The sequence below is a fragment of the Heterodontus francisci genome, chromosome 8 (assembly GCF_036365525.1).
Source record: "Heterodontus francisci isolate sHetFra1 chromosome 8, sHetFra1.hap1, whole genome shotgun sequence".
Lineage (NCBI taxonomy): Eukaryota > Metazoa > Chordata > Chondrichthyes > Heterodontiformes > Heterodontidae > Heterodontus > Heterodontus francisci.
Genome location: NC_090378.1, coordinates 47,475,078 through 47,489,205, shown reverse-complemented (window position 1 = coordinate 47,489,205; position 14,128 = coordinate 47,475,078). Strand labels below are relative to the sequence as shown.

Here is a 14,128-nt window from a genome sequence, read left to right as displayed (position 1 = left end):
ATAACAGTTACAGAAATGCCTATCTGTCCCCCGGACTATGGAATCACCTATAACAACTGCAATTCTGCACTTTGCTGCTCCTTCCTGTGCAGCCTCATGTTCATTAGTCCTATGGTTTGGACTGCACTCCTTCAAGGTGCTGTTACTCCCAGCAGTCTGCAAAGCTGAGTTTGAGAGAGGCACACACCCCGAAGATTCCTGCATTTCCTGCCTCTTCCTACTCTTCTGGATGGTCACCCAACTACTATCCTGAACTCTCGCTGCCTGTGGTGTGACCACCTCCTGGAACGTATAATCCAGGAAACTCTCCTGCTCCCTGATATTCCGCAGAGACTGCAGCTGCCCCTCAAGCTGGGAAATCCTGAGCTCGAGCTGAAGCAGCTGGAGCCACTTTCTACACACGTGGTCTCACAAGATACATGAAGTATCCTGAAGTTCCCACATGGTGCAGGAATTGCGAATAATTGGTCGTAGCTGCCCATCCATGATCTTAAAAAACCCTCTTTTCCCTTTTTAACTATCTGTTTAGTACCCTGTTTAAAATAACAATTTAAATTAGTACCTCTAGACCTGCTCTGTGCTAAGACTCTTATTACAACACTTACTGTTATACTAACCCCAATTGAATATTTTTAATTTCCCAGCTCCTAATTTGAATACCTACTTTAGAGAGAGAAAAGAGAAAAATACCCACCAACTAATCACTTACCTTTTTCCCTTTGAAGTCAGACTTTGATTTACTTTGATCCTATATGTGGGAGCACATCTCCTGCTGCTGTGCAAAACAGAGCTTCTTTTCTGTGACTCCTGAGGCCCTGCACCTGTACTCAGCTGACCAGGGCTATATTTGTCCTCTCTCCTCCAAGATGAACTGCCTCCCTCTGCCTCTGGCACCTCCTCCTGCACAATAGTACTATGATCATCACCCTGTATCACCATATCTACATGTGCACGGCGACCCACCGAGGTGACAGTATCTGTTCTGCTGGACAGTGCGTCTGTAATGTGTGATGGTGCTTCTTCTTCTTCTCCCTCGTGTAGCTCAGGCCCTGTGGAGAGAGAGAGAGAGAGTGCTCCGGCTTGGACATCAGCACCTGTGGGAGACACAAGAAGAGCTGATGAGAGCCAGTCCAGGAGAGTGGAAACCTCTGCAGTGACCAGGCTTACTAACGTTACTCAGTGTGTGACACTCTATTGGATGGGGTACAGTGCACTGCAAGTGCACCAGGAGCTGGGGTTTCACCAGGCCTGATTGCCTCCTCTTCCACCATCCTGGCTATGTCCAAGGCCTCCTCTTCCATGGGGGTAATTTGATAGAAGAAGGGCACCCCTCCTCCTGTCTGGGCCTTCTCCCTCACGTTCTGGACATGTTTCTGCTGCAAGGAAAAAAGAGAGTGAGATAAGGCGCTCTTGTCCTCTGTGTTCAGTGTCATCTGTCCATATCCATTAGCAGCTGTATGTCTCAGTGGTGACAGCTCCTCAGAAGCACTATGGCTGTGAGATATTCTGAGTGGTGAGTATGTGACCTGGACACACACCCCTCCCATGCTCAGGAGCAGCTTGCGCCCTGAAGCTCCTCAGCTGCTGTTGCTGCTGGAGGGTGCAAACCCAAGACCTGTCTGGAGGGTTGGGGTTTGCATTCACCTTACCAGAACGTATGAAATCGCTGAACCTTTTCTTGGCACTGGATCCAAGTTCTCCATGTCTCAGTTCTGCCACTCAGAGCGGCAGCAATCTGGAGCCAGGCCTGCTTGGTCTCAACTGGTGGCCTCCTCCCGCCACCCTCCAGACAAAGGACCTCCCTCGAGGCCTCCATCATGACACTCAGGTCCGCATCATTAAAGCGAGGGGCAGCCCTGCCCCAGGTGCAGTCCTCCGGTTCTCCTGAGTCATCTCACCTCCCCTTGGGTCACTGGAAGGCTCTGGCACGATGCACAGTTCTCTTCTTCAGGACAGCCAGCAGCTTCAGGGATCACAGCCATGCGGTGTCTGAATGAGTCCCACACTTCATCTGACCCACCCCTATTTCCATACCATTTAAGGGCTTTCGCACATGAAAATAGCGACTTTAATCAGTTTCCCCTGGACGCGGGTTTCTGACCCAAAAACAGACCTGGCTCCTGTTTCCTGCCTCTGTGGCGAAAATTCAGTCTCCGTCACAAATCCTGGAGATGAAATCATTACATATTTGGGACGGGCTGCTGATGCCTGCAAGGGCACATCACATATTGTCCCCATTCAGGCTTGATCCCCCCCCCCCGCCTTGTAGTACAGTAACCCAAAGCCAATCCAGCTAAACTTCCTCAGGCACAAAGGGGGCTAAAGCAAGAAAAAAGATTTTCCACAGTCTTTGGTTGTGAAACAAACAATTTAGCCTCTGGTCAAGGTCAAGGTTTAGGGTCTTTCAGAAGGCCTCTTTCCAACTGCAACCCGTGTGAGTTCTGCTGAGGCCTTTCAGGACTGTAAAGGATAGAATGTACCAGGGAAATCTATGGAACTGCTCCAACATGCACCCTTAAATAGAGGGGGCCAGTTGGAAGGCGTGCCCATGGCCCCCATCAGATTTTAAAAGACCAGAGCAAACCAGGTGGAATCCCAGTCTGACCAGGTTCTGTCCAAATTCCACACCTCCCCGCAGAAATCAAATTTTCTGTCTTCTTTGGCATCAGGCCAACACCTTTAAATAGAACAGGATTCAAATTCAGAGTTTGTTGCCCCAAACTGCTGAGTTCCCAAGTCCTCTTCCAAAGAAATTAGACCATTGCTTGTATAAGAGGAATATTAAAAGATATGGGGAGCAAGCAAAGGAGTGGCAGTGGCTCATAGGGGGAAAAGCAATCGCAGAGATGGGCCAAATGGCCTGTTTTTGTGCTGTAATGATATGATACACATGTTTGCAGCAATTGCAAGTCCTGTCAGGTTTCCAGAATGCTGTTCAGAAATGACGTGCAGCAGTTCAACATTCTGTGTCCCCTCGCGCAGTCACTGCTCCAAGAGGGGTGAATTTGTGAAGTGTCAATGGAGTGCAGTGCACTTGATGTCTTACGTTATCTTGATGCCGTGATGTTCTGCTGTAGACTTTAGTTGTGAAGATTTGCTCCCCTCCCTACTTGTCTCTATTCCTTCTCTGCTCTCTGATAGCCTTTGTATCACCCCTAGGCCCCTTTAGGCTCTCTGCGATGACATTGAAATGGAGGTAAACATGGAGCAAAATGTAGTGATATCCTTATGGGGTGTGTTGGGAAGTGGAGATACCATACCAAGGTGGTAGCTCACATCACAGCTTTTGCAGTTTGGTTGTGTTCTGGAGGAAGTGTTAAATTTGGACATAATAGAGCTAGTCATGTTGGGTAGATGGAATTTGTTTGCCAGCTGTTAAAAGGGAATATTTGGGCCCATGTCAGGCAGATGACATAGCATTCCTCTGGACTACTCTCCTCCAGTGCTTAGTGCATATTCTGAAGGATAATTTTAGTGGAAAATTGGGAGGCTCTCTGCCTCCTGCATTCCTGACAAGCATTGCTGTTCATAATGAGATTACTGTGTTCCAAATTGGCCAAAACATGTTGCCTTCCCCTGTAAAATATTGCAAGCCCTGAAATACTGCAGAACTTTCAATTCTATATATTATAAAATTAATATCGCTTTTTCTGATGCCTGGGATTTCAGAGAACTGAAAAGAGCACTGACACAGCTCGAATGCAATGCTAAAGATTACAGTGTGCCATGAAATAACCTGTAGGTATTAAAAGCATGTGTCCTCAGTACCTTGCTCTATGGCAGCGAGGCCTGGACAACGTATGTCAGCCAAGAGCGACGTCTCAATTCATTCCATCTTCGCTGCCTCCGGAGAATCCTTGGCATCAGGTGGCAGGACCGTATCTCCAACACAGAAGTCCTCGAGGCGGCCAACATCCCCAGCTTATACACACTACGGAGCCAGTGGCGCTTGAGATGGCTTGGCCATGTGAGCCGCATGGAAGATGGCAGGATCCTCAAAGACACATTGTGCAGCGAGCTCGCCACTGGTATCAGACCCACTGGCCGTCCATGTCTCCGCTTTAAAGACGTCTGCAAACGCGACATGAAGTCCTGTGACATTGATCACAAGTCGTGGAAGTCAGTTGCCAGTGATCGCCAGAGCTGGTGGGCAGCCATAAAGGCGGGGCTAAAGTGTGGCGAGTCGAAGAGACTTAGCAGTTGGCAGGAAAAAAGGCAGAAGCGCAAGGGGAGAGGCAACTGTGTAACAGCCGCGACAAACAATTTTTTCTGCAGCACCTGTGGAAGAGTCTGTCACTCTAGAATTGGCCTTTATAGCCACTCCAGGCGCTGCTCCACAAACCACTGACTACCTCCAGGCGCTTACCCATTGTCTCTTGAAACAAGGAGGCCAAAGAAGAAGAAGTATTTGTCTAAATTACCACACTCTCTAAATTTAACAAAGGGAGATGCTGCACAATTGTGACATCACTCTTCTAAAGCTTTAAACCTTTAAGCTGCCAGTGATCTGGGAAGAGATATTTCATGTAGAATTTCCCTACAATGAATTCATGAATAGGGAATACTCTTAGCAGCTTACTCCCTTCTCTCGCATTCAGTTCTTGCCCCCACCCTGTTTCTCCTTGTTATGTCTATGTAAAGGTCCCCTGACTGACATACTGGGCACCTATTCTGTGGCTGCTGCTAATATCTATTGCTCTGTAGCACGTGATCCAGGGCAACTTGCCATGCTATTTGTTTCCTCCTTTTTTCTACCTCCTTATATCTGCAAGGTTCGGCCTTGGAACCCCACACCAGTCATTGATATTGTAAAGCAAATACTGAAGAAATTCTGCATGACATCTATTACTCAGAGCAGCTGCTGACCAGCCACTTAATCACTACACACAGGGATATCAAGAGGCAGCAATAAGTAGACAAGTTGTTCTTTTCAAATAGATACAGTTCCATGGAGGGAGGTTGATTTTAAATTGTTGGTCTCTCATTTCTCCCATGAAAAATCAGTAACTGGCAGAGGATAATTTCTAGGAGCCTTGGACACCTATTTGCCCGCCTGTTCAATTTTCAGGCTGGCTTTTAAATGGACGACCAGCATCCAAAACAGGTGGGAAGCTGTTTGGATATGCAAATTGGGAGCCTCTGTCAATCGTAGCCTCCCGTTGCACTGCTGTGCAAATTCATACCAGTTGTTTCAGGCATTCAGTGCCCTAACTAGCAGTTGGTAAAGACATCACCAGACGTTGTTCAATAAAGGGACATTTTTGGATTATCTTAAAAAGAGCTTTGTGGGGTCGGGAAGTGCAGTCATGTACGTTTGCTTTATCTCGTTGCAGCAATACGTCTTAATCAAATTTACTTCCTCCAACTATCGTTTTATAACTTCCATGAGTGCAATTGCAGATTTCAGGCTGAATGCTTGGTTTTCTTCAGTACCAGGCCCTGGACTGAGATGTGAATTATTACAGTCGTTAGAGAGTCACGATTTTTAAGGGTGTTTCTGCTCATGCAATCCTGATGCAGAGCCTTGTTCACAGGGAGCCCCGAAGGCGGACGATTTTCTGTCCATTCATTTTCGTAGTCAGAAAATCATGGTCTGTGCGTGCATGATTTCCAGATATGCAATCCAGGTGGCTGAGATTCTGTGCCAGGAACGCGCAAGTAAATAACTTAACCTCTAACTTCATCAATCGGGACGAGATTCGAAAGTCCTGAAGGTAAGGGGCAGCGTTCAAAATCACAGCAGCACCCAGCCACTACAATAAATCCCTTTCTATCATTCAGGATTATGTAGTAATTCAGCGGGCAGCCATAAAGACAGGGCTAAATTGTGGCGAGTCGAAGAGACTTAGTAGTTGGCAGGAAAAAAGACAGAGGCGCAAGGGGAGAGCCAACTGTGCAACAGCCCCAACAAACAAATTTCTCTGCAGCACCTGTGGAAGAGCCTGTCACTCCAGAATTGGCCTTTATAGCCACTCCAGGCGCTGCTTCACAAACCACTGACCACCTCCAGGCGCGTATCCATTGTCTCTCGAGATAAGGAGGCCCAAAAGAAAAAAAAAAGAAGTAATTCAGATGAACAGTTCTCTTTTAACTTACCCAACAAGGACTGTTGGATGTGCTTTGATTAAATCCTTATAACAGCAGAGGGTGCTCTTCAAATGTGTTGTGTAACTAATTCTTAGTGTGAAACCCGCCCTCAGAGGTCATTCTTTTGATTTATTAAGAGGCACATCTGTCTCTAAGGCAAATAAATGTAGCTGCAGGTTTCAAATTAAATGGCAGAAGCATTGAAAATATAGTGGATACTTAAAATGGATTCACTCTACTACATTTGTCTTGTAGCTTTAACTGTTTTCTGCTTAATTAATGGTTTGCTTACTGACTCTTTAATAAGCAGAATAAAAAGAAAGAATAGAAAATTTAGTAATGATTTTTGGAGGTACAAGTGACATTAATGCAATGTGTCTGTAGCCATTGGGAATATTCAGTGGTGTGGCAGAGCAAATACAGTGTACAACTTATATGGCCTTCACTTCCATTGAGCTCTTACCATTGTTTAAATTATATGTTCATAAATTCTAGAAGGTCTCATGTTGACACCGAAGATCTGTGGCCTGTTTTGACCTGCCCCAAATACGGCCATCAGTGTGGAAGAGAGCAGGGCCAGGGGTAGAGACTCCCTATGAGGAGTTCCCACTTTCCTGCAGTTTAGTGGGACTCTTACGAAAACGGGGCCACTGGGAACACTTTCAAGTTGTTTTCTTTACTGGGGAGAGCCTGATATACCCTCTCGCCTTCAGCTGATCTTTCTAGCTTCTTCAACATCAGGTGCCCGAGATGCACCCCTCTTGGTGCAAGTGCCTAACATTGGCAGCCTAATGAGGGATGTTCCCCCAATCTTGGAAAGTTCTCCAGCGTCAGTGGCTGGTGCTTCCAGTAGGTTTTTTTGGGTAGATACACCGGGATACATCCCATCATAGATTTTTGAAGCCATTATTTCTGTTGTTCATAGTAAATTAGTACGATGCATTGATCGTGTTCCCATCTGAATTAAACTTTGTTCACTTTCTCTGAAAGGTGCAGAAAGCGAAACCCTCTACAGGCCTCTCCCTGGCTCACCCAGTGGCTTGGAGCTCAAGGAAGCTCTTGAAACCGGTAAGAAACTAAGGATTGAAAAGCAACTAAAAATACTCCATTTTTATTCAGAAAGAATTGAACTGACATCTTCAATATTCGATGCTTTTTTTTTTCCTCTCCACTGCCTGTCTTGCTAGGATACAGTTCCACAGGGGCCAGACCCTCTCTGTTAATTTGTCTGAGTGGCTCTTATTCATGTTTGAGCCTGAGTGTTGCAACCTGACATTTGCACTTAATCAGGAGCAGAAACTCCAGCTGATTTTCTCCTCTGTGGCCCTCTCGCAGGCAACTGTAACACTTAAAGTACCATCTTGGCTAACATCTTACTCCACACAGAATGGGAATCAAGGCTGGAAGTTTCCTTGTCTGAATGTCCAGTGTTATGTTTGCTTTAAAGCTGGGCCTTCAGTGGGACTTTGGATGAATTTTATTAGAATATAATTTTGTATTTCAATTAGTGTTTCTACACTAAAGAAGCCATAAAGATTCTGGTTATTGTTGTCATGATGAAAGGCAATGTCTTAATTTCATATATTCACAGATTTCTTTTATCTGTTGATAAGGCAGGACAGAATTTCCACAGGGCTTCTGCCGATCTCCTACTGTTACACCAGCAGAATTTCTAGTGAAACAGTGTAAACAGCTGAAATAAAAACAAAATGTCTGGAAATACTCAGCAGGTCTGGCAGCATCTGTGGAGAGAGAAACAGAGTTAACGTTTCAGGTCTGTGACCTTTCATCAGAACACCTGTTTAACTCTGTTTCTCTCTCCACAGATGCTCCAACCTGCTATTTCCAGCACTTTGTTTTTATTTCAGATTTCCAGTATCTGCAGTATTTTGCTTTTATTTTAGTGTAAACAGCGGTTTCCACCATATTTATTCTAGAGATAGGGACAACCGCCATGGAAATTCAGGGTCGCTATGTTTAACTAAACCCTGTTATAGCCTGTTTATTACTGTTCTTGCATTTGTAGTAAATACTAATTAATTCACACATTGCTTGTTATTTGACTTGAAATTTGACAGCTTGCTCTCGTACTGTATGCTTGTTTGGTAGATGTAGAAGAGTGATCTGTATTGATTGCTATTGTCTGCCTTGAATCTGAGCAAGGGGAAGAGACACTAGCTGCACATTTCTAGCCAACTCACTCCTGCTGATCTGCAGAGGGTTGTGAACCCGCTGGGTGAATGAATGCGCTAGATTATAATCATAAAACAATTAGTTTAACAAAATGCTCCCTTAACAAAAGTTCCAAGTACAGTTTCTAAACTGGAAGTCACTTCTAAATAGAGGAGAATCAGAAGCAAGTCTATGAAAATGGTACATTATGGGTTCAAAGGCTCACTCTGGGATGTGATCACATAAATTAATCTAACATTCCATTTCAGTACTGAGGGAGTGCTACCTTGTTGGAATCACTGTCCTTCAGATGTTTTAAATTGTCTTTGGGCAGCTGGCTCATGCAGATTTTAAAGATCCCATCATACCACTGGAAGAAGATGAGGGAGTCCTCTTGGTATCCTGGCCAACATTTCTCTCTCAATCAACAGCACAAAAAGTATGCCAGCTGGTCACTGATTTCATTGTTTGTGGGATCTTGCTGCGTGCAAATTAGTTCCAAGAGTAACTGCATTTCTAAAAGTACTTCATTGTGTGTGAAGTGCTTTGGGATGTTTCTGAAAGACATGATATGCCACCATATAATGTAAGTTTTATTTTCAAGTACTCGTAACACTACATACTTAACCTCACATGTAATAACACTTACCCTGCTGAAACCTTGTCAACTTTGCACTGTAATTCTCAGTTAGGAAAATGAGTCTTCAGTCCTGCAATTAGAGACCTTCTCAATTCTGTAACAGACAGGGGCTGTGGGAGCTACAGAATCTGGCCTGTTTACATGGGGAGGATTCCAGAGCACTGGTGACAACTGAAAATCAATGACACATGTGCAACTTTTCAAAAAAATCATGCAATCATAATTATTATCTTCTGTTTCCAGATTCTTTCATGTATAAGGTAAAGTCTTTACAGATTTGTGATGTCAAGACCATATTGCTACCTATAAGAATGGGCTGACCTTTTACATGACCAGAAAAATGGCACTGGTATTTCCATGGTAATTCTTGTCTACTCTGGGGGCAGCATTGTTCAATTATATTGAACTGCCATTACAGTTAAGTGTTGCTATAAAATAATTGAGTAAAGTCTTTCCTTTGGTTGCTGAAATCTAAGCTGTCTTCGTGCAGATTTTCTCAGGTTAATAAGCCAATAAGAAAGTTTAAGTGCTTTCTTCAGTATGTTCATGCGAGTTCTGTCATAAATTGGGCAATTTGTGCTTTTTTATATACGTAAAAAAAACTGACTTTTTGCTAATTTAGAGAGGAATTGTTTGCTTTTGCAAGTGGAAAATTTGATCAATTAGTCAGTCTACAGACTCGAGTATAAATGCCAGGTGCTGGGTTTTCCAGGTGCTGGATGGGACTTGGTAAATTGTTCTCTTCCATTAAATTTCCAATCAGGAATTGTTTATGAATTTCATAATTTTGCGCTGTCAGCCATAAATATGCTTTTGTTGCTTTGTGCCAAGAATGCTTGAAAGCAGGCAGATGGAATGATCCAAATCACCCTGATGTGTAACCAAAGTGAAGAACATTGTCCCTGGAATTTCAGTTTGGGAGAGAGATTAAGTCAGCAATTATGCCCTTGCAAGGCCAGGAGCCTCTGCCAGGCCCAGTTTTGCTAGAGAAGTGCCTCGCCATAAATTCTGTTCAGTTTCACGGAAGCACAAAGGAGCACCTGCTCTCCCAGTGAAAGCCACGTGTTGATGTCAATCTTAGCATGGGGTGATATCACTCATCCTGAATCCTGGGACTCCCTCCTTCTCATCCACCCATGAGACTGTGTTCCACTGCTTCAGTGGTGCAACTTGCCAGACCCATTCGTCAAGGTGGAAGTGCTTGGTTAAAGGAACGCTGCTCCACTAAGATTGCACATGTGTGGCATTGCGTACCCCAAATATAAACTGCCATAATTGATATAAAATCATAGAATTACAGAATGGTTACAGCACAGAAGGAGGCTATTCAGCCCATTATGTCCATGCTGGCGAGCAACTCACCTAGACCCACTTCTCTTGCCTCTTCCCCATAGCCCTGCAATTTTTATTTTGCATCAGATAATTATCTAATTCTCTTTTGAAAGCCACAATTGAATCTAGCTCCACCACACACTCAGGCAGTGCAATCCAGATACTAACCATAAGCTGCGTAAATAAAGTTTTTCTTCATGTTGCCATTTTTTTCTTTTGCCAATCACCTCAAATCGGTGTCCTCAGGTTCTCGACCCTTCCAGCAATGGGATATGAACAACAAAGGCTTCCATTCCCTAAATCTTCAGCTCATTTGTAATGACAGGCACAGCTTCTTGCATGAGGATTCACAACATGCCGGGACAACCAATGCTGCAGAGGAGAATCAAAATTAAGCACACATGAAAACACTGATCGGAATTGAGTAAGCCAGTGGGATGCTCAACGAAAGGTGTCAATGTCTGGATAGATCTGGCTGTCTTGCAGTATGTGCCCAGCATCATCTCAAAATTTATGTTAACCCTGTAAGCATCATAATATTGTATAGAATTAGGCCGTGCTGGGTGGCCCATCTGGTTTTATTCCTATTCAAATTTCTGTAGTGGTTTGATAAAACTGGGTTCTCTGCTGTGTTCTAACACTTGTGTGTGTCATCCGAGGGCCTGGGGTCTGAGATGCTGCAAACTATTAGCAGCCTTTGGAAGTAATGCTTCTCTCAGGCTCCCCAGATCCAGGGAAAGAAAAGGGACAAACTGATCCTTTGTCATAGGCTTCATGACAGCCTGATCATGCAAAAATCAAGATTTCTGATAGGAAACTGATGCCATGCTCTTCTGTGCTGCTGCCCCAAGCAAAAGCAGCTTCCGAGGCACACCAGCATTTCCACTGCTATTGGGGACAGGATTCTGGTTTCTAATGATCGTCAGAGAGTGAACCTCACAGAATCAAAGCGATCCTTAAATTCCTGAGACAGAGCCAACCGTATATCCTTTAGTTTGAGGTGTTACCCTGTATACTTTGTAATCCAGTTGACATTGATTGCTCCAGACAGTCCCCAAAACTTGTAGTCCTTCATTCAAAGTGTCCACATTGAATTGACTGAATTGCCTGGATGTGCCACAAAGCAGGAGGAGGTCAGCAGGTGCTCCTGCAGTTATCACTCTCTCCAGGCTGCCTTGCAATTGGTTGAACTCCTCCCAAATGTCGGTGTACAGCAGAACAGTGGACTCCATTGCTATTCCAACCATTTGACACATATCTTGGGAAAGACCATTCAGAATGTCCATATGTGTCTGATGATGGTGAGGAAATTGAAGAATGCATAACAGCATTAAATAAGAAAAGGTATGCATCCTCATGTACCCTTTGAAAACACAGTAATTCCCACATCGCCATCCTCATCTGGCAGGCCAGAGTTGAAGTTAATCATTAGCTTTCCTTCCTCTTCATGTGTTCTTAAATGATGATGTTTGCGTGCCCTCCTCCAGTGGCTTGACCTTCCCTGCCAATGCGTGCTATCTTCTGCTGCAGAAACAGGAGTGTTAATTGGCTGCTGCAGTCCCCAGATCTGTATTTGTGGAATGGATGGTACTAACGGTAAGTGTAAAGCAATAGTGTCCTAGGATGTAACAGGTCTGTGTCATTGTAGAGTATAAGATACTCAACAGAGTGCTACCAAGTGACCTTGTTCCAGGAACAAGGAAAATGATGCCACATGATATCCTAAAATGCAATGCTTGACTATTGCTATGATGAATACCAAATTGTTTCTCTGAGATTATTGTTATTCATCTAAAAACATTCAAACCTAGTGCGATTATTAAACTACTTCTGAGATGGCAGGGGGCCCCTTGGGGGTTATAGAGGTCCCACTCACAGGTGCAGCTTCCTTCTTCCACATGGTCTTTGCTGCTACCTGTGATGGCCTCTTCTCTGTCACTCCAATAATACCAGCCCTCCATTCTGTGCTTTGGACCAGCAGCACTTTCACATCAGCTTCAGAGAAGTTTCCTTTTGTAGCATCAACTATTTCAGAACATCTTTCAATAGTTGCTCAGGTTTTTGCCTGCATGGAGCCCATTGAATACAGAAATTATGCTCTTGTGTTGCTTCCGCTAAATTTTCCAGGCTCCCGTGGCATACCTGGCTCCTTCCTGCCGGGATTCCTGCCCTTGTGCTGCTGATATAATTTAAATTAGACAAGTCCAGAATTGCTGTCGGGGTCAGCCTCCTCCAATTTCAGCACACAAGTCCTAAGGGGCTGCACTTACATCAACTGCATTGGGGATGCAGAAATTTTTATTATTGCATTGTAAAGGTTCATAATGGAGAGCTTTGAATTATTTTGGATGTTCAATATTTTTGTTAGTGTCATGCATTTGGTTTATTCGAATTCATTTAGAATCTTAACATGGGGTGGGGGGGGGGGGTGGTGGAGGTAGGGTATTAATGTGGTCCCTGTCTGCAGATTCTTCAGCTTTTGCTGAAGTACACAGTATGTATTTAGCTTATTTAGATCTACAATGTAAAACTCCGTCCCTGCAGAAAAAGCTCATTCAAGACAGCATTGTGTTGCCAAGGGGCATGGAAAGTCTGGACTGCTAACATTCACTATGCCAGTCCTGAGGACTTTCTTGTAATTGCAATAGTCCAATAGTCTTTTATTAACTGCTGAATGATGATGAGAGCTCTGATGAACTATTATAAAACAGTTATCTCGTACTCCAGTATTTGTCTGGTTCAGTATATTTTGTTACCTGATTTGGTAAATGGTGAATTTGATTTGTTGTTTTAGACTGTCGAATCTCCATTCTGTATGCAGTATCTATTTGAATAGACTAAAATATAGTGAGATACCAACACAAATTCTAACCTGCAGTTGATCATACTTCAGATAATTATTGATCCCTAAATCCATTCACTCTGCCGGGCAGTGAATGAAAAGATGTGGTTTTCAGATTATAAGGGACACAGTCTGTTTATAGAAACTGCTTAATTAGAAAGTAGTACAGAGAAAATTCCAAACCCTAGAAAATTGACACTGGAGATCCTTAGTAGTTCTGTATAGAATGGTGTAAGAATGGGAGTGGCACTAGGATTTCACTGCTGGAGCTCCAGTGCAGTTTTCTGTGAAATGACAGGTCACAGTGTCCAGTCAAGTGTCATAAGTCGGAGTTATACAGCACAGAAACAGGCCATGCGGCCCATCATGTCTGTGCCGGCCATCAAGCACCTAACTATTCTAATCCCATTTTCCAGCGCTTGACCTGTAGCCTTGTATGCTATGGTGTATCAAGTGCTCATTTAAATACTTCTTAAATGTTGTGAAGGTTTCTGCCTCTACCACCTCTTCAGGCAGTGCGTTCCAGATTCCAACCACCCTCTGGGTGAAAACATTTTTCTTCAAATCCCCTCTATACCTCCCGCACCTTACCTTAAATCTATGCCCCCTGATATTGACCTCTCCGCTAAGGGAATAAGTTTCTTCCCATCTAACCTATCAATGCCCCTCATAATTTTGTATACTTCAATCATCTCTCCCCTCGGCCTTCTCTGCTCTAAGGAAAATAACCCCAGCCTTTTCAGTCTCTCCTCATAGCTGAAATGCTCCAGCCCAGGCAACATCCTGGTGAATCTCCTCTGCACCCTCTCCAGTGCAATCACATCCTTCCTATAGTCTGGTGCCCAGAACTGCACACAGTACTCCAGCTGTGGCCTAACTAGTGTTTTATACAGCTCCATCATAACCTCCCTGCTGTTATATTCTATGCCTCGGCTAATAAAGGCAAATATCCCATATGCTTTCCTAACCACCTTATCTACCCGTGCTGCTGCCTTCAGTGATCTATGGACAAGTACACCAAGGTTGCTCTGAACCTCTGTACTTCCTAGGGTCCT

General features: G+C 44.2%; 1 protein-coding gene across 2 annotated transcripts in view; it reads left to right on the top strand.

Annotated features, from left to right (window-relative positions):
* pik3r3b (phosphoinositide-3-kinase, regulatory subunit 3b (gamma)) overlaps positions 1 to 14,128 on the top strand; it is a 727,809-nt gene that overhangs the window by 215,977 nt on the left and 497,704 nt on the right. Inside the window, exon 4 of one of the 2 annotated variants that reach the window (XM_068037087.1) lies at positions 7,078 to 7,155. The exons of the other annotated variant lie outside the window; for it this stretch is intronic. Coding sequence (XP_067893188.1) covers positions 7,078 to 7,155 — 78 coding nt within the window. The remainder of the gene's footprint in view (positions 1 to 7,077; positions 7,156 to 14,128) is intronic. 2 annotated transcript variants of the gene reach the window in all.